This window comes from Leptonotus elevatus, chromosome 10 (genome assembly GCF_054856555.1).
Source record: "Leptonotus elevatus isolate MCC_2025b chromosome 10, RoL_Lele_1.0, whole genome shotgun sequence".
Lineage (NCBI taxonomy): Eukaryota > Metazoa > Chordata > Actinopteri > Syngnathiformes > Syngnathidae > Leptonotus > Leptonotus elevatus.
In genome coordinates, this window is record NC_141248.1 from 25849082 (window position 1) to 25866140 (window position 17059).

A 17059-nucleotide genomic window follows, 5' to 3' on the forward strand; every position below is an offset into this window, starting at 1 on the left:
AATAACAAATCTTTTGTCAATATAACAACACATTCGAACCAACAGCAAACATATATACAAACACTGTCTCGGACGTTCCAGTTCAACGTTACATCATCACGAACCAAAATGGTCACCTTAATACATAAATGACAGAGCTCAAATAAACAAATGGAACGACTAATATCGATCAAAAATAACTTCAAACATGGAATATGTTTGAAAATGTGGCTTTGTGAATGCAACATTTCAACAAAGAAATAAAAAAAGAGCAACAAAGTTGCAGATATTAGGTCGAATATTTTCCCCTGATTTCATGGCCAGTCGTTTGATAAATATATTTCTCGACATCATCATCATCATCATCATCACTTGGACGAACGCTGGTGATGATGTCATCCAATATGAAAAGCGACAGCACGCACACGCACGTCTCCTGCGTATGACTTGAGCGCACGTTTTGCATGGCTGAAGCGGCTGCTGATGACGTCATGTGACCAAAGCGACATGTGGAAAGTGATTTTGTTTGGACAAATGATGGAGGAGCTTTCGGGAGTTTCCTGGCGCGAGTCGAGTCCCGCTGGAGCACTTTTCCATACGGCGGCCGGGCCACACCAACGGAGCGTCGAGGAAAAGTCAACAATTCTCCTGCCGACTCCATCTTGAAGCTTTCAACGCACTTCCTGTGCTCAGGATGGAAGCGGATGTGAAAAGTTCAAATGTCAGCGCATTTTTCACGGGTTGCGAATTAGCGCTGGATGTCCGAGAATAGTCCAATCGGACCGACGGGGACCGACGGCCGCCTTCGCTTGAGCCGCCTTGGCAACTTGTTGATTTGTGTTTGGAATGTAGGACGAAAAGCAAGCGCGCGCGAGGAGGCCGACGTGCTCACCTGCCGCCTTGAAACTGCACGTCACGTGTTTGATTGCAATTGGAAAATTGGATTTGTGTTGGTTCGCCATCAAACTACTCGAGTGGTTCACCGATTTGCATTTCAAATGGGAACTCATGACCAACTTTTGGAAAGTCGGACTTTTCAGCAAATTCAAGGCAGCATAAAAAAAAGAGTTCTCAATTAGAAAAGTAATGGAAGTAGTAGTAAATGTAAGTGTCTTTACCGTTATTAATCGGCTTATATGTAAATGGCCAATTTATGATTCTTATTATTGTGTATAACAATACGAATATTTGTTGTTATTGTTAATACAATGGAACTGGTGAAAGTGAGCGAGAAGACCCGTCGCCATAGCAACACGGCAACGCCACGCTGCGTTGGTGAAAGAAAGCAAAGAAAACTTTTCCTAATGAAAGTGTGAAGCCACTCGCGTGCGACTCTTCAAACAGCCAGGTGAAAGGTCACACGGGCAAGACAGGATCTCTTGCTTGACCTTTGACCTGTAAGAATTTGCGATCTTCCTGCCTTGAGCACACGCATAATCCTGTCTGCCTGTCTTGCTTCCACACTCAAGCGGCTCATGTGGCGCCACCTGCTGGCCATTGACTTGCTGACGCACACCTGAAACCTCCGCGAAGCTGCGTCACTCATGTCAGGTTGCGATTTCAAATTTCGCCCTTGGCACCTTCTCTTGATGGTTGAGGCTGTTGTGGCCGACTTCCTTCCACGTTCCAACATCACTTAGCGGCACCTTGCGACATTCAAGATGAGGAAATTGTCCATATTGGTGGCAATTGTGCCCTCACAATGATTGGCGATCGGTCCGCAGGTGTCACATGGCCGTCACGTGACCGTCACGTGACCGTCACATGACCATGGTGTGGCCAGCATGTCAACTCGCCCAAATGATGTCACTTGTGGCCCAAAATGACGCGGCTTCAACTTTGACCCTCGTTGCGCGCTTATAACTCGTGTTATGGTGCGGACGGATGGATTTCAACGACGACGTGCGCCGTACGTCGCTCGGTTGCTCGTTGCCGGGGTAGCGGCCATTTCTCATGCAACGATATGGAATGTGCATTGAACGGCGGCATAGTCAAAGTGCTTTGTCCTTAAAAAGACTTGTTATTCCCTCGTCCCCGTACTTCCTACTTCCTTCCTCCGTGACAGGGCGGATGTCACATGACTACAGCCAATGCGCAAAATTGCGTTTCCGCCTTTGTGCCCCTCGGTTGTGCGTTGTCGTCGACGGGTGCAAGTGTGTCATGAGTCTGTGTCAGTTGTCCGAACCCTTTCAGAAAGTTGAGGTGATCGGCGGGGGCGCAGGGGTGGGGGTGCGAGTGTTGGAACGCGGCCATCAGTAGCCGGAAACGACGCTGATGTGTGGAACCCGGAAGTCGGGAGTCCGCGGCATCACCCCATCATGCGGTCCACGGAGGCTGAATGAGGAGGAACCTTCAAAGGAGCCGGCCGGCCAATGAGTTCGGGCACAGCCGCTAACATCTTTCAGGTGTCATGTGAGGGGGCGTGGCCAGCATGCCGACACGTCAACAAGAACCTCTTTCAAGAGGGACAACAATGTCATGGTGGGCTGAAAGTCAAGAACTCCTCAAGTGGTTTCAGAAAGCATAATATGAGTATCAGACATGCTGAATGTGTGCACGTACACGCGCACGTGCCCTGTGAGCCTCCTCCGAGCAGGTCATCTTCAAGTTGCGGCTGACGGGAAGGAAACAGCGGCGACCCGTCCACATATTTGACAGCCAAGTGACAAAATGCGCCTGAGAAATCTCCCCGGCAACCAAAGCGCTCCAGCCGCCTGTCGTTGCCACGCGAGCGAGCGAGCGAGCCGATAGGTGGGCCTTGGGATCACGTGACCCGTGATGTCAGGTCACCTGAAAGGCACCTGAAAGTGACACCTGCTTCCCAGCACACACGCACCAGCTGGGCAGACTTTGGTGCGAGATGGCCGTTCAGATCCCGGACGACTCGGACTTCTCCTCCTTCAAGGATCAGTGCCTCGGCACCCAAGGCTGGTCTCGGCGCTACCACAAGGGCGGGGTCACCGTGTGGTGCCGCCCCGACGACGGCGACAACGTTCACAAGATCAAGGTGATCGCACACAAACGCACACAAACGCAAGGCAAAAAGAAACATTTTGCTTGGCGTCATCATTTTCTTCTTCTTGTTGCGCACAAACAAGCCTTCAAGAAGGACACCAAGCAATATGGCCGACAGGCACGTTTCCAGCTGAAGATGCTGACTTGTCAATTTTGAATGAGGCGGCAGCTCGAGTTTCACGAGGGACGGAAGGGCCGTATCGCGTTCTCACCCGCGCCTTCTTTCTTCTCCCGGTCATGTGACTCAGATGAAAATGGCGTGCAAGGGCGTGAGCGCCGACACGCTGTACGACGTCCTCCACGACACCAGCTACCGCAGGAAGTGGGACAGCAACATGATCGACACCTACGACATCGGCAGGCTGACGGTCAACGCCGACGTGGGCTATTATTCCTGTGAGCTGACAAACCGTCGTCTGGCAAAAAGTGCTGACGCTCCTTTCAACATGTTGGACGTGTTGCCAACGTGCTGAAAAGAGCAAGAACAAAAACGCTTTGGTTTGCTTCTCAAGCAAGACAAAAGCTCCAAAATTGGAGCGGCATTTTCTGAGAGCGGCTTCCGCCCAGCGGCCGAAGGTTCGACCGCTCCGATCTTGGTCCTTTTGTTTTGCCGGTTTTTCTCTCTCCGCAGGGTTGTCTGCTGCAGCCGACCGCGGCACCTTCCGCCGATTGTCCACGTTCCAAACAAAGACAAAGTTTTGGCGTGCTCGTGTGAATAGAAAAAAAAAGAGCGACTGAAGAGACGATCTCAAGCTCATGTTGTCATGAATTCGTGTCTTCCTGTTTGTCGGCAAAAAGCCAGACAAGCCCTCGCATGCGTTGTGTTGCGTCTTCTCTCCCGGCTTTTGCGGCTCTTTTCTAAATTTCGAAAACAGATCTTGATTGAAGACTCAATATCAGGGTTGGGCAAACTTGGTCCCGGAGTCCTGCAGGTTTTGGAGGTTTCCCTCTTCCAACACAAGATGATTCCTATCAACAGGATCGTTATCAGCGCTTGCTGATGAGCGGATCATATGACTCAGCTGTGTTGGAGAAGGGAAACATCCCAAACCTAAATTGACCTTGGAGCATCCAGGGTGGAGTTGGGCCGGGTCGAGTCACGTTTGTTTGTTTTTGTTTGTTTGTTTTGGATCGTCCTTCGCGAATCCCAAAGGTTTGCCTCGGGGCCTCGCAGGCTTCCAGTTGCCAGGATGAGCCCAGCTAAGAAAGATTTCTTATCTTGGTCTCTGGCTCAGAGTCGGCAGGGCTCGTCCCCGTCTCGCCCGTCACTCTAATCAGGACAAATGGACGGACGAAGGCTGACTCATCAATAAAGGTTGAATGTTGTTGATTGAAGGGAGGTGTCCCAGTCCACTGAAGAACCGGGATTTTGTGACCTTGAGGTCGTGGCTCCCTCTCGGCAGCGACTTCCTGATCATCAACTACTCGGTCAAACACGCAGTAAATATTCCACGTGCTGTCAACGTTTGCCACGTCCTCCTCCGCGCAACACTTTTATGACGGATGGGTTGTCTCCGCAGCAACATCCTCCCAAGAAGGACTTTGTCCGCGCCGTCTCGCTGCTCACCGGATACTTTGTCCAGTCCAGCGGGGCCGACGGCTCGTCCCTGTACTACCTCACCCAGCTGGACCCTCGAGGTGAGGACGCAAACGTGCAAATGGAGTCCCGACCGCCAGCGAGTTGAAGCAAATCTTTCATTTTGTCTGCAGGTTCTTTACCAAAATGGGTGGTGAACAGAGTCTCTCAGTTGGTGGCTCCCAAGGTAACCTTGAGTTGAAAGGAAGCCCAATGAAGACGTGTTGAGTCCTGAGCATCGGACTTTGAAAATGTTTGTAAGCAATCGACAGCGGGCAGGATCCGTTGAGGTTGTCGAGAGCGAGGGCGCGCTGCCGGCGGCAACCGAAAGTGGCGGCAAACACCGGTCGTCTTTTGGGCTTCCGAATGATACAAAATCCTCTTTTATCTCTCTGGCACCTGCGCATGTTCCTTGGGGTTTCCCCAGTCGTGTGGCCGAGCGCTTTGGCGGCTTTCTGGACTCCCGGCGGTTCCTCACTGCCGGTGTCTCGCTAATTCTCCGCCATTCGGGTCCCGGGGCCATCGTGCTGCACTGACGAGAGCTTGGCTGCGCGACCGTAGTCCGCCACAGCAGCAAGCGCTCCTCGCGGTCCGATTGTTGGCGCTTCAGGCTTTGCGACCGCCACAGGAGAACTTTTGCCTTTTAGGCTGCAAGATGACACAAAAGAGTCATTCTGCTTTTGCTTGCCGTGGGTTTGGGCAAGCCCTTTCTGGAAAGTGTCCGCTTTTTTTATTTTGCAGCTTCAGGGAGGGCTCAGCGCACTCACGCACAAATCCGGGTCAAGTCAAGTCACAAGAGTCTCAAAGGGCTTCACATGCCGCAGTTGATAAATATCAACGACGTCCCCCGACGGAACCACGAGAGGGCAAGGAAAAAGGATTCCGGCGCTCCGATAAGCAAAGCAAAACTTGTCGGACTGCATATTGTTTTATTGCTCTGGTGGGGAAGTGAAGCTTTTAATTGCTGTTGACTCTCCGACTTGAAATGTCGTTTGCTGAAGGCCACTTTTTACCGGCATCAAACACCTCCGAAATAAATGCAAATTGCAGCCGGTGTTGCGTTTCCTCATCGGGCAATCGATCTCACGCGGCGTCTTTTTTTCTTTTCTTCCACTGACACTTGACACGTCCAAAGTTCAAGTTGAAGCCGTTTGCGCCGCTGGGCCTGGACTCAAATGTCGTGTTTGGCTAGCAACATGCTAGCATAACATTTGCGCAAGTACGAGTGCGCTGACGGTAAAAAGGTCACGAGGGCTGCCGGTTGAAGCGAGTGTGACGTGTGACTTTTCAGGCACTGCGGAAGATCTACAAGGCGTCTCAGAAGTATCCCGAATGGAAGCGCAGGCACAATCCGCACCTGAAGCCGTGGATGTTTCCCGAGCAGAACGCCTTGCCGAGCATCAGCGTGTCGGAGCTGGCGCCGCAGCGCGCCGACTCGCTAGACAACATCGACGAGAGCGGCCTGAGCGAGGCGAAGAGCAAGCGCAGCGACGACGACGACGACGACGACGACGCCGCTTGAACGAGCCCGCGCTCCGCTTTGGCCTCTAATTCTTTGCGTGAGTGAAAATCCGTCAAAGTCAATCAGATGAGCCTCATCCAAATAAAATTTTCTATCTGCAAGCATTCCGTTTGTTTTGTCGTCCAAAAGTGACGCTTAAACCTTCCTTCTTGGGTTTGCTTGATTTGTAAGTTAGCCATGAGACAAAACGGACATAAAAAAAGAGGAGAGCAATCTCCAGACTTGTCGACATGCACGTTTTTGGGGGCGAGGGCGTGACAAACAATGAGCGACAAAAAGACAGAAGAGCATCAAACAAAAAGACAGAAGAGCAAGTGAGTACATCTAAAAATGTAATTTGGTTTGACTTTTTCAAAAATGAGTTCTCCATGACGTTATCAACACTGCAACCGTTACAAGGACCATTACGTGGGAAGACGCGTCGTTCATTGAATTATTAAGCAAATATTTTGCAGGCACGGACTGATGGACTTACAAAGCCGCTTACTCGCCGTAACAAGAAGTGAAGCCACCATCTTGAATTGCCACTCAAGCTAAGATAGCCGAAGTTGAAAATGTTGATTTGGCCGCTGCCTTTTCACATTATTTTCTGCCTCTACAGCAAAAGCGTCTGCATCGTGTTGTCAGACCCTTCAACGATGAAAAGAGAAAAACAATTGCTGCAAAATTGAAACCTAACCTCCGTAAGTCACAATTGACCATACTGACATAATATACTCGGAATGGTGGATGCAAACAGCGAAGTTGGTTCTTTGAGAGGTTCTCGTAACTCCATACAGGAATCCTGCAGTCAAACCATAACCATTCACTTACTGTATCATCATAATAATCATAATTATCATGATTATTTCCTATTTTTCCCATGATCCAAAGGAAAGACTTTTTAATCTCTCCTTGATTCAACGACCCATCCAACAGGAAAGGTGGCATAAAGGTTATGAGATTTGACTTTCCCAAGAGACCGCATTTTCCGCCCAAAGTCTTGTCGAGTAGAATAGATACTGTTTATGCGTTTATTTGGAAAAAGAAAAAAAAAGAAAAGAAAAAAAGAGCAGAGCAGATACTGTCCGTGGAAACGGCCGAAGCGGCTCCAGCTTGTGGGCATATTGTGGTGACATGACGCCCCCTGGTGGCTGTAGAGAGTAGCGTATTGCTGATTAAAGGCCCTTCGTTAGTGTGTGTGCGTCAGTGATGTGTATAAACAAAAGAAAAGAAAAGATCCATCCCGATGATCTAAACAGCCTATCGCAGCTGTCAGGGCGATATCAATACATTTGATTTGACTTTGATCACGATCACTCGCTCGCTCAGAAAATAAGGGATCGACTTTTTCAGTCTGAGTCAAATCAGCGCGTCAAGATCGACTGTTGATGTCTGTCCCATCCAACATGGCGGCGTCCGAAGATTCGCGTGTGCTTTTCTCCGATGGTGTTAGAGCAGCCCTGCGCACCTGGCCAGTTCTGCAGGTAAATCCACACTAATCACATATTTACATGATGTGCATGCACACGCTTCAATGTGGATGATTAATAATAATATGCAGTCCATCACGTGATGACACGCACGCACGCACGCTACGCAACGACGAAGACGTCAGCCGCGGCTTAAAGTTCTCGACGGTCTTGAAATATTTCTGATCACGTCGACTCGTGGCTTTTTCGTCTAATCGTGTACGTTGGACCTCATTTATGAATATCGTCAAGAAGTGGCGAATCTGCGGCTCTCGACACAAAGGAGCAATACTGTCGCTTTTGGGCCGTGTTACGTTCCCTTTTTGAAGTGGTCATTTTGCCGTGAACGGCAACTCGTCACCAAGCGCTATTTTGCCGAGAATTGAGCAAGAACCACAAGTACAGATTCGTGGCCAAATAGTTGGAGCCGTCGTGACAAATTAATGCTGCGATATTTGTTCGAGTCAAGGGCTGGCGAATCAATCTTTGGAGAGAGGACGCTCGCTTTTTGGGCCTGACATTCACTTTCGCAACAGGAAGAAAGGCAGCCGTGGGAAGATATTGATCAGCAAAGTTACGTTCTCAATACTCGTGAAAAGGAACAAAGATGTAAAAGATGTTTTGAGAAAGAAGTGTACCGTTCACCAGGCGAGGCGTAACACTCTTGTTTAGTGTTTGTGTTTACGTCATTGCATTTGCTCACTTATTTATTTTGTGTCACGAACTTCACACAATCCTGTTTTCTTTTGGCTTGTTACTCGATGCTTGGCTCCGTTTCATGATGCCTTTTCTTCCATTTCAACGACATTTGTGATTATTTTGTGGAGCAGATGTGATGGGCCTGCCAGATTGCATGTTGGGTGGCTTGCATGTGCGCTGATGACGTCACACTGCAGGATGGAAGAGGGAATGTTTTGTGCTTTTTGGGAATCTTAATGCTTATTTCAGGGACAGCATGGTCACGTTGAATGTCCAAATATATTTCGCTTGATATGCAAATCTTAAATCTTACAGCCGGTGCCGAGTGTGTACAGGAAATGTTGGCCCCAAGCACCTTGACGACATCGCCCCCCCCCCCCCCCCACTTCTATTTCATCGACAAATATTAACATGCTCCTTTGCAACAACCTTCCAATGATAACTTTCTGTGTCTTATATGGAGACAAATGATGGAGGCGAACAAGGAAATACATTTAAAAAAAGTTCATTTTCTGTTTTGCAACTCTTGTCTTTTTTGTCCTTGTCGGTCTTTGATGGGTTTTGTCTTATGTACTGATGAGCAACATCTGTTTTCAGATTGCGGTGGATAACGGCTTTGGAGGCGTGTACGGGCAAGAGAAAGCTGATTGGTTGGTGGATGTTGTCCAGCAATACTTCCATGACAACGGTAAACAAATCCGCTGTCGGCGACGCAACAACAACCTTTCAGCAGACAAATAATTGTTGTCCGTTTCAGAGCAGTTGCGGTTCCAAACATGCACTCAGCCATGAGCACACAATTGCCTTTTGAATATTTTTCATTGCATTGATGAATACAGAACGCGAAATCAGGCGCTCCTTCAAAGCATCCGCTTCGTGGGCGGCGCGCACGTCACTGGCGACAAATTCCTGTCCAATCATACGCCAGTTCATATCGGCGTTTCCAAAAGAATCTTTCTGGGATTCCGCGTCTGATGGAAATGCCAGAAATGGAACCGAATGGAATTCTGGCTGGTCACAAGTCTGGAAAGCTGGAAAGCGGAATCGGCGTGCCGCCGACGTGCCCAAGCCGGCCATGCAGCGGCGCATCGCAAATGACGGGGGAATGCGTAGATGTGGTCTTGTGCATCCACAAAGATGGCGTCTGTGCATATTCTTTCTGAATTTGGTGTCTCACGCCTTCAGCTGACCTGCAGCAACAGGAAGTGGAAGATTTTATCGGCACCCTCATGGATCAAGAGTTTCACACCGTAGTGGATGATGGAAGTTTGCCTCAGGTACACGCGCCGTCATCATCATCATTATTATTATTATTATTCTTATACAGCTTTGCGGCTAAACAAAGCAAGTAACTGTTGCTAACTCGGTCACACGCTGTAAACACTGCTGGGTTGGTTAAACGATAAAAGTGTGACGTAAGAGCAGTCCACTTACACAACTAACATACACAAGTCAATGAGTTTTGCACAACTAATGCATACAGCTGAGCGTGTGTGTGTGTGTGTGTGTGTGTGCGTGTGTGCGTGTGTGTGCACGCGCGTGTGTTAGGGATGAGACAAGACGCCTTTCATGACGGTAACATGTTGTGAGAAAGAAGACCAACTTGAAAACAAAACAGTCATATAGCAGAAAAATAATCTGTTTTTTGACCGCTTTAATGGCGACTTCACGCGTCGCTGACGTCAGCAACGCGTCGTCTTGTTGGATCGATGATTAAAGACGGCAAACAGAATCAACTTCATTGTATTAGACGGCATCATTTGTCAGCATTTAGCGTCAGCATTAGCACCGCACTGTGTCCGTCCTCAGGTGTGTGTCCAACTGATGCAGATGTTCAGTCATTGGCAGCAGGGGGCGCTGCAGCAGCTGTCACGCTCCATCCAATCGCTGACACACAAGGAGAGGCCGAGGGCAAAGGTCAGAGCCCCGCCCACGCAGTCGGACTCAGACAGTGATGGCGAAAGTCAGGTGAGGCGTCCGCTCGCGCGCTCCCGCTCCATGCGACCGCCATCTTGCTTTTGTCACGAGGCAATCTTGCATTCGCCCGCCGACAAAATCTTCAAATTTCTCCATTAGCGCTTGACGATACCGCTAATAAGAAGCCTTCTACTGTGTTGTGCGTGTTTGTTTTGGGAATGAGACGGGACGTCCATGTGCTGTGAGAGAGGTCAAATGTCGTCATGCCATTTTTAAGTCGCACTAAGGAACTTTTCAACCTTAATCCAAAAATGTCATCACTCTTCTGATGAAACATGGAGCTTTGCCATGCATTATTATTTAAAAAGAACCAAACATTAAAACAAATCTGTCAAATGAACATTTTTGGCTTTAACCCTTGGACTAATGACAGCGGAACCTGTTCTGATACGTTCATTGGTAGCATGAAAAACGGCCTTTATTTTCAAGTATCTGCTTGAAGATAAAGCAAATGCATGTCATCAGATTTCCTATTTGAACTTAGGATGTGTTATGTATGAACACACGGATACATTTGCAGCATTCACAAAATCAAAATCCGTGTACAGTTCAAATGTCCCAGTAATCGCCGGTCTCATAATGCAGTGCATTCTTTATGTCGTCAGCTTGTCAAATACATCAAAGGTTACAAAAAAAAACAAGGACAAAATATCAAAGGAAGTTTGTGAAAGAAAGTGATTTTGGCCCCCTCCTGTGGCCGAGGGTAGCAACAGCCGTCCGTCTCTTCCGTCTTGATCTCGCCGGCACAACACTGCCCCCAAGAGGCCAAAATGTGCAGGGACAGCCAGTCTTTTGTTTTCCGTTTGCTATTATATTCGGATGTTCGGATTTCGTTTTATTCCTGTCAATTCTATTTCAAGTTGACATTTCAAAGATTCGAAGATCTTTCCTGACCTCTAAAGTCCTTTTGATGCAAACGTCCAAGGACTCTTCATTTTTGTCTTAGCACCCATTTCCACCCGAGCTGGCGGCAAATGCAATCCGGCATTTGGGAGCGGACTGGCGCCCAACGGCGGGCGTCCGTCTCACGGGCCCGTGTTTTCGTACTTGCCCAACGCCGTCTCTTTGACGCGGTCGATGTTTTGCGTCTTTGGTGAAGTGTGTGTTTTGTGTGCAGGTGATGGAGTTTGAAAGTGCGTCAGTCAGCACAACCGATCATCTTCCTCATCCTCATCAAGACGAAGATGGCTGGACGCTGGTTGGAAAGAAGAAGTGACACAAGTGATGAACTTTGACCTGTGCTTGCGTGAACTTTGAGGACTTGGTGGCACATGATCGCTTGCATGCCGTTTTGACAAGACGGGGATTAGGCCCCTCCCCCAAAGAACTTTCTGACCTTTCGTCAAGTTTCAGTCTCCAAACATGAAGATGTCAAATTGAAATAATTATTAGAACCAAAAAAGGTTTAAAAGAAAATTGAAAAGAAGTGTAAAAAAAAAACAGTGCCCGTCGCGACGTTTCAACCTTGAGAGGCTAATGTGTAAAAACGAACACAAATTCAATAATATAAATCGAATGGTTTCTCTCGACTGCGAGGAGCTGTTGTCCTTCCGAGAGTCACAGCAGGAATGAAGAGAGGGAGGAGGAGAGAGAGGGAGAGAGAGGGAGGGAGAGAGAGAGAAACAAAAAATGGTCAAACTGTGTTTCCCAGGATTTTTATTTTCAAATAAACCTTTTATGTGAACTGACTGTGATTACACTATGTACATAATCAATTCTATATATATTGTATATGTAAATATATGGTTTTATGAATGTCTTATTTATGTATGTATATTTTTTATCAATTGAAATGAAATGTAAATATATATTAAATATGTAGCTCAGAGTGGAGTTATGGAATGTATCGTTGTCATGAATTTGGGAGTCCGTAAGAAAGCAAAGAAAGAAGGAGAGCAACGAAGCCAAAAAGGACACCAAGGAAGGAAAGAAGGAAAGTCAAGCGAGACGTCAAGTGCAAGATAGAAAGTTGAAGGGAAAAGAACCATGGTTTTATATGAGGATATGTTGTGGGTTCTGTTTTCCTTGCGTCTCCCTTGGTCTCGTTGAAGTGTCATCCCGCCCTTCCTCGTGTGATCCAATCAGTGCCCTCAGCCAGGTGTGTCTCGCCCCAGGTGTGTCTTGTTGCGTCGTTAGTGTCTGTGTATTTAGTCTGCCGTCTCCCCTCCGTCTGTGTCGGTTGGTTGTCTTTCCTGGTGTCACGCTGCCCGTTTTTGCCTCGTCTCTTTTGCCCACGTTTTGGTTGACCTGGTCGTCATTTGGAAGCTTGCTTTTGTTTTATAGAAATGAATGAATCATCCGGATGAGACTCCGCCTGAAGAAGGACCAACGACCTCCGAAACGTCGCCAACACGCCTCTCATCAGGTATAGTGCACACTTTGTATATGTATATATTGGATATATTTTATATTAACTGTTATGTAAACAAATGTACATTATTTATGAACGCAGATGTCGGATTAGGGTTGAGATTCGGGTAAACTCGTTTATACTACAGACGTTAGGGTTAGGGTTAGGTTTTATTGTAGATGTTATGTATAATTGAATTGTAATTTTTTATTTATTCAATAGGAGTGGCCTTTGTTATATATGTAATCACGACTTATTAATATAAAACAATAAAACAAAAAATCAAAAAATGGTTGTAATTCCTAATGAGTATAATTAAATGCAAGTGTGCCTTGACAAGGTTTGGGCTGTAAAGAGCCTTCTTCAGGTCGAGCACACGACAATTGTTCAATGAATTGTCTGAGATGTTGCCTCTTGGAAAAGCAAATCCAAACTGAGCTTCCTCTCACAGGAACCGAACCCTCACCCTTTATATACTGCAAATAAGCCGTCCTAACTGCGCCTTTTTCGTTCAAATTATGAGGGAAAGCGTCCTATTTATTGTCTATGTAATACTTGCATGTAAACCAATATGAAATGTTATTTAAATACCAATGTCACTATTGTATCTCAACAATTGTTTTATTAATGTATTTATGGTTTTGTTAATTATTTAGGGGTTAGGGTTGGCATAGCCAGTGTTTAGGGTTAGGTTTGGGGTTTAGGGTTAAGGTTAGGGTTTCAAACTAGGGCTAGTGTTTCAAATTAGGGCTACAAAATAGGGTTAGGGTTTCATATTAGGGTTTCAAACTAAGGCTAGAGTTCAAAATTAGGGTTTCAAACAAGGGCTAGGGTCTCAAATTAGGGTTTCAAACTAAGGCTAGAGTTCAAAATTAGGGTTTCAAACTAGGGCTAGGGTTTCAAATTAGGGTTTCAAACTAGGGCTAGGGTTTCATATTAGGGTTTCAAACTAGGGCTAGAGTTCCAAATTAGGGTTTTAAACTAGGGCTAGGGTTTCAAACTAGGGCTATGGTTTCATATTAGGGTTTAAAACTAGGGCTAGGGTTTCAAACTAGGGCTAGTGTTACAAATTAGGGTTTCAAAATAGGATTAGGGTTTCAGATTAGGGTTTAAACTAGGGCACGAGTTTAAAATTAGGGTTTCAAACTAGGTCTAGGGTTTTGAATTGGGGTTTTAAACTAGGGCTAGGGTTACAAATTAGGGTTTCAAACTAGGGTTTAAGTTTAAAATTAGGGTTTCAAACTAGGGTTAGGGTTCCAAATTAGGGTTTCAAACTAGGGTTAGGGTTCCAAGTTAGGGTTTCAAACTAGGGCTAGGGTTTCAAATTAGGGTTTCAAACTAGGGCTAGGGTTTCAAATTAGGGTTTCAAACTAGGGCTAGGGTTTCAAATTAGGGTTTCAAACTAGGGCTAGGGTTTTAAATTAAGGTTTCAAACTAGGGCTAGGGTTTCATATTTGGGTTTTAAACTAGGGTTAAGGTTCAAAATTAGGGTTTCAAACAAGGGCTAGGGTCTCAAATTAGGGTTTCAAACAAGGGCTAGGGTTTTGAATTAGGGTTTTAAACTAGGGCTAGGGTTACGAATTAGGGTTTCAAACTAGGGTTAGGGTTCCAAATTAGGGTTTCAAACTAGGGCTAGGGTCTCAAATTAGGGTTTCAAGCTAGGGTTTCATATTAGGGTTTTAAACTAGGGCGAGGGTTTCATATTAGGGTTTTAAACTAGGGCGAGGGTTTCATATTAGGGTTTTAAACTAGGGCGAGGGTTTCATACTAGGGCGAGGGTTAAAAAATAGGGTTTTAAACTAGGGCTTGGGTTTTAAACTAGGGCTTGGGTTTCAAATTAGGGTTTCAAACAAGGGCTAGGGTCTCAAATTAGGGTTTCAAACAAGGGCTAGGGTTTCAAATTAGGGTTTCATATTAGAGTTTGAAACTCGGGTGATGGTTCAAAATTAGGGTTTTAAACTTGGGCTAGGGTTTCAAACTAGGGCTAGTGTTACAAATTAGGGTTTCAAACTAGGGCTAGGGTTTCATATTAGGGTTTCAAACTAGGGCTAGGGTTTCATATTAGGGTTTCAAACTAGGGCTAGTGTTTGAAAATAGGCTTAGGGTTCCAAATTAGGGTTTTGAATTAGGGTTTTAAACTAGGGCTCGGGTTACAAATTAGGGTTTCAAACTAGGGCGAGGGTTACAAATTAGGGTTTCAAACTAGGATTAGGGTTTCATATTAGGGTTTCAAACTAGGCCTTGGGTTTCATATTAAGGTTTCAAACTAGGGCTAGGGTTTCAAATTAGGGTTTCAAACTAGGGCGAGGGTTAAAAATGAGGGTTTTAAAGTAGGTCTAGGGTTTTAAACTGGGGCTAGGGTTTCAAATTAGGGCTAGGGTCTCAAATTAGGGTTTCAAACGAGGGCTTGGGTTTCAAATTAGGGTTAGGGTTAAGGGTTGGGGTTAAGGGTCAAGGGTCAAGGGTCAAGGGTCAGGGGTTAAGGGTCAGGGGTCAGGGGTATTAAATTAAGGCTAGGGTCTCAAATTAGGGTTTCAAACAAGGGCTAGGGTTTCAAATTAGGGTTTCAAACGAGGGCTAGGGTCTCAAATTAGGGTTTCAAACGAGGGCTAGGGTTTTAAATTAGGGTTTTAAACGAGGGCTTGGGTTTCAAATTAGGGTCAGGGTTTAAGGGTCAGGGGTTAAGGGTCAGGGGTCAGGGGTATTAAATTAAGGCTAGGGTCTCAAATTAGGGTTTCAAACAAGGGCTAGGGTTTCAAATTAGGGTTTCAAACGAGGGCTAGGGTCTCAAATTAGGATTTCAAACGAGGGGCTAGGGTTTCAAATTAGGGTTTCAAACGAGGGCTAGGGTTTCAAATTAGGGTTTCAAACGAGGGCTAGGGTTTCAAATTAGGGTTTCAAACGAGGGCTAGGGTTTCAAATTAGGGTTTTAAACTGGGGCTTGGGTTTCAAATTAGGGCCAGGGTCTCAAATTAGGGTTTCAAACTAGGGCTAGGGTTTCATATTAGGGTTTCAAACTTGGGCTAGTGTTTTAAATTAGGTTTTCAAACTAGGGTTAGAGTTTCAAACTAGGGTTAGGGTTCCAAATTAGGGTTTAAAACTAGAACTAGGGTTTCAAACTCGGGCTAGTGTTTCACATTAGGGTTTCAAAATAGGATTAGGGTTTCAAACAAGGGCTCGTGTCTCAAATTAGGGGTTTAAACTAGGGCTAGGGTTCAAAGTTAGGGTTTTAAACTAGGGCTAAGATTTAAAATTAGGGTTTCAAACGAAGGCTAGGGTTTCAAATTAGGGTTGGGGTTAGGGGTTAAGGGTCAAGGGTCAGGGGTTAAGGGTCAGGGGTCAAGGGTCAGGGGTCAGGGGTTTCAAATTAGGGCTAGGGTCTCAAATTAGGGTTTCAAACAAGGGCTAGGGTTTCAAATTAGGGCTAGGGTCTCAAATTAGGGTTTCAAACAAGGGCTAGGGTTTCAAATTAGGGTTTCAAACAAGGGCTAGGGTTTCAAATTAGGGTTTCAAACAAGGGCTAGGGTTTCAAATTAGGGTTTCAAACAAGGGCTAGGGTTTCAAATTAGGGTTTCAAACAAGGGCTAGGGTTTCAAATTAGGGTTTCAAACAAGGGCTAGGGTTTCAAATTAGGGTTTCAAACAAGGGCTAGGGTTTCAAATTAGGGTTTCAAACAAGGGCTAGGGTTTCAAATTAGGGTTTCAAACAAGGGCTAGGTTTTCAAATTAGGGTTTCAAACTGGGAATAGGGTTTTAAATTAGGGTTTTAAACGAGGGCTTGGGTTTCAAATTAGGGTTAGGGTTAAGGGTCAAGGGTCAGGGGTCAAGGGTCAGGGGTTAAGGGTCAGGGGTTAAGGGTCAGGGGTATTAAATTAAGGCTAGGGTCTCAAATTAGGGTTTCAAACAAGGGCTAGGGTTTCAAATTAGGGTTTCAAACGAGGGCTAGGGTCTCAAATTAGGGTTTCAAACGAGGGCTAGGGTTTCAAATTAGGGTTTCAAACGAGGGCTAGGGTTTCAAATTAGGGTTTCAAACGAGGGCTAGGGTTTCAAATTAGGGTTTCAAATTAGGGTTTCAAGCTAGGGTTTCAAGCTAGGGTTTCAAACTAGGGTTAAGGTTCAAAATTAGGGTTTTAAACTAGGGCTAGGATTTAAAATTAGGGTTTTCAAATAAGGGTTTCAAACTAGGGCTAGGGTTTCAAACTACGGCTAGGGTTAAAAAAATAGGGTTTCAAACTAGGGCTAGGGTTAAAAAAAATAGGGTTTCAAACAAGGGCTAGGGTTAAAAAAATATGGTTTCAAACAAGGGCTAGGGTCAGGGGTCAAGGGTCAGGGGTCAAGGGTCAGGGGTTAAGGGTCAGGGGTCAGGGGTTTCAAATTAGGGCTAGGGTCTCAAATTAGGGTTTCAAATTAGGGCTAGGGTCTCAAATTAGGGTTTCAAACAAGGGCTAGGGTTTCAAATTAGGGTTTCAAACTGGGGCTAGGGTTTTAAAT

The 17059-nt window shown here is 46.1% G+C and overlaps 2 protein-coding genes and 1 long non-coding RNA gene across 3 annotated transcripts in view; 2 read left to right on the forward strand and 1 right to left on the reverse strand.

The window, feature by feature from the left end:
• The first annotated feature begins 292 nt into the window (after nt 1-292).
• stard15 (StAR-related lipid transfer (START) domain containing 15) lies at nt 293-6138 on the forward strand. The gene is made up of 6 exons (XM_086086056.1): nt 293-2986; nt 3243-3390; nt 4331-4434; nt 4515-4632; nt 4705-4757; nt 5862-6138. Exons 1-6 carry the CDS (start codon nt 2840-2842, stop codon nt 6090-6092), a joined length of 801 nt encoding a protein of 266 aa, XP_085942182.1. The 5' UTR covers nt 293-2839; the 3' UTR covers nt 6093-6138.
• Nucleotides 6139-7459: 1321 nt separating this feature from the next.
• Nucleotides 7460-12052, forward strand: LOC147167816 (pre-rRNA-processing protein TSR2 homolog). The gene is made up of 5 exons (XM_086085945.1): nt 7460-7558; nt 8840-8930; nt 9428-9519; nt 10052-10210; nt 11337-12052. The coding sequence occupies exons 1-5, from the start codon at nt 7463-7465 to the stop codon at nt 11433-11435; spliced, it is 537 nt and encodes a 178-aa protein (XP_085942071.1). The 5' UTR covers nt 7460-7462; the 3' UTR covers nt 11436-12052.
• Nucleotides 10763-17059, reverse strand: part of LOC147167817 (uncharacterized) — a 12366-nt gene continuing 6069 nt past the window's right edge. The window contains exon 2 of the long non-coding RNA XR_015096208.1: nt 10763-11414. This is a non-coding gene — a long non-coding RNA (uncharacterized LOC147167817). The remainder of the gene's footprint in view (nt 11415-17059) is intronic.

What these genes read in the sequence shown, in the direction of transcription:
- stard15 (XM_086086056.1), top strand. Translation starts at nt 2,840, where the DNA reads ATGGCCGTTCAGATCCCGGACGACTCGGACTTCTCCTCCTTCAAGGAT. An exon ending in ACAACGTTCACAAGATCAAG is followed by an intron (nt 2,987 to 3,242) that starts GTGATCGCACAC and finishes CATGTGACTCAG; the next exon opens with ATGAAAATGGCGTGCAAGGG. An exon ending in CTCAGTTGGTGGCTCCCAAG is followed by an intron (nt 4,758 to 5,861) that starts GTAACCTTGAGT and finishes GTGACTTTTCAG; the next exon opens with GCACTGCGGAAGATCTACAA.
- LOC147167816 (XM_086085945.1), top strand. Translation starts at nt 7,463, where the DNA reads ATGTCTGTCCCATCCAACATGGCGGCGTCCGAAGATTCGCGTGTGCTT. An exon ending in GCAATACTTCCATGACAACG is followed by an intron (nt 8,931 to 9,427) that starts GTAAACAAATCC and finishes TCACGCCTTCAG; the next exon opens with CTGACCTGCAGCAACAGGAA. An exon ending in ATGATGGAAGTTTGCCTCAG is followed by an intron (nt 9,520 to 10,051) that starts GTACACGCGCCG and finishes GTCCGTCCTCAG; the next exon opens with GTGTGTGTCCAACTGATGCA.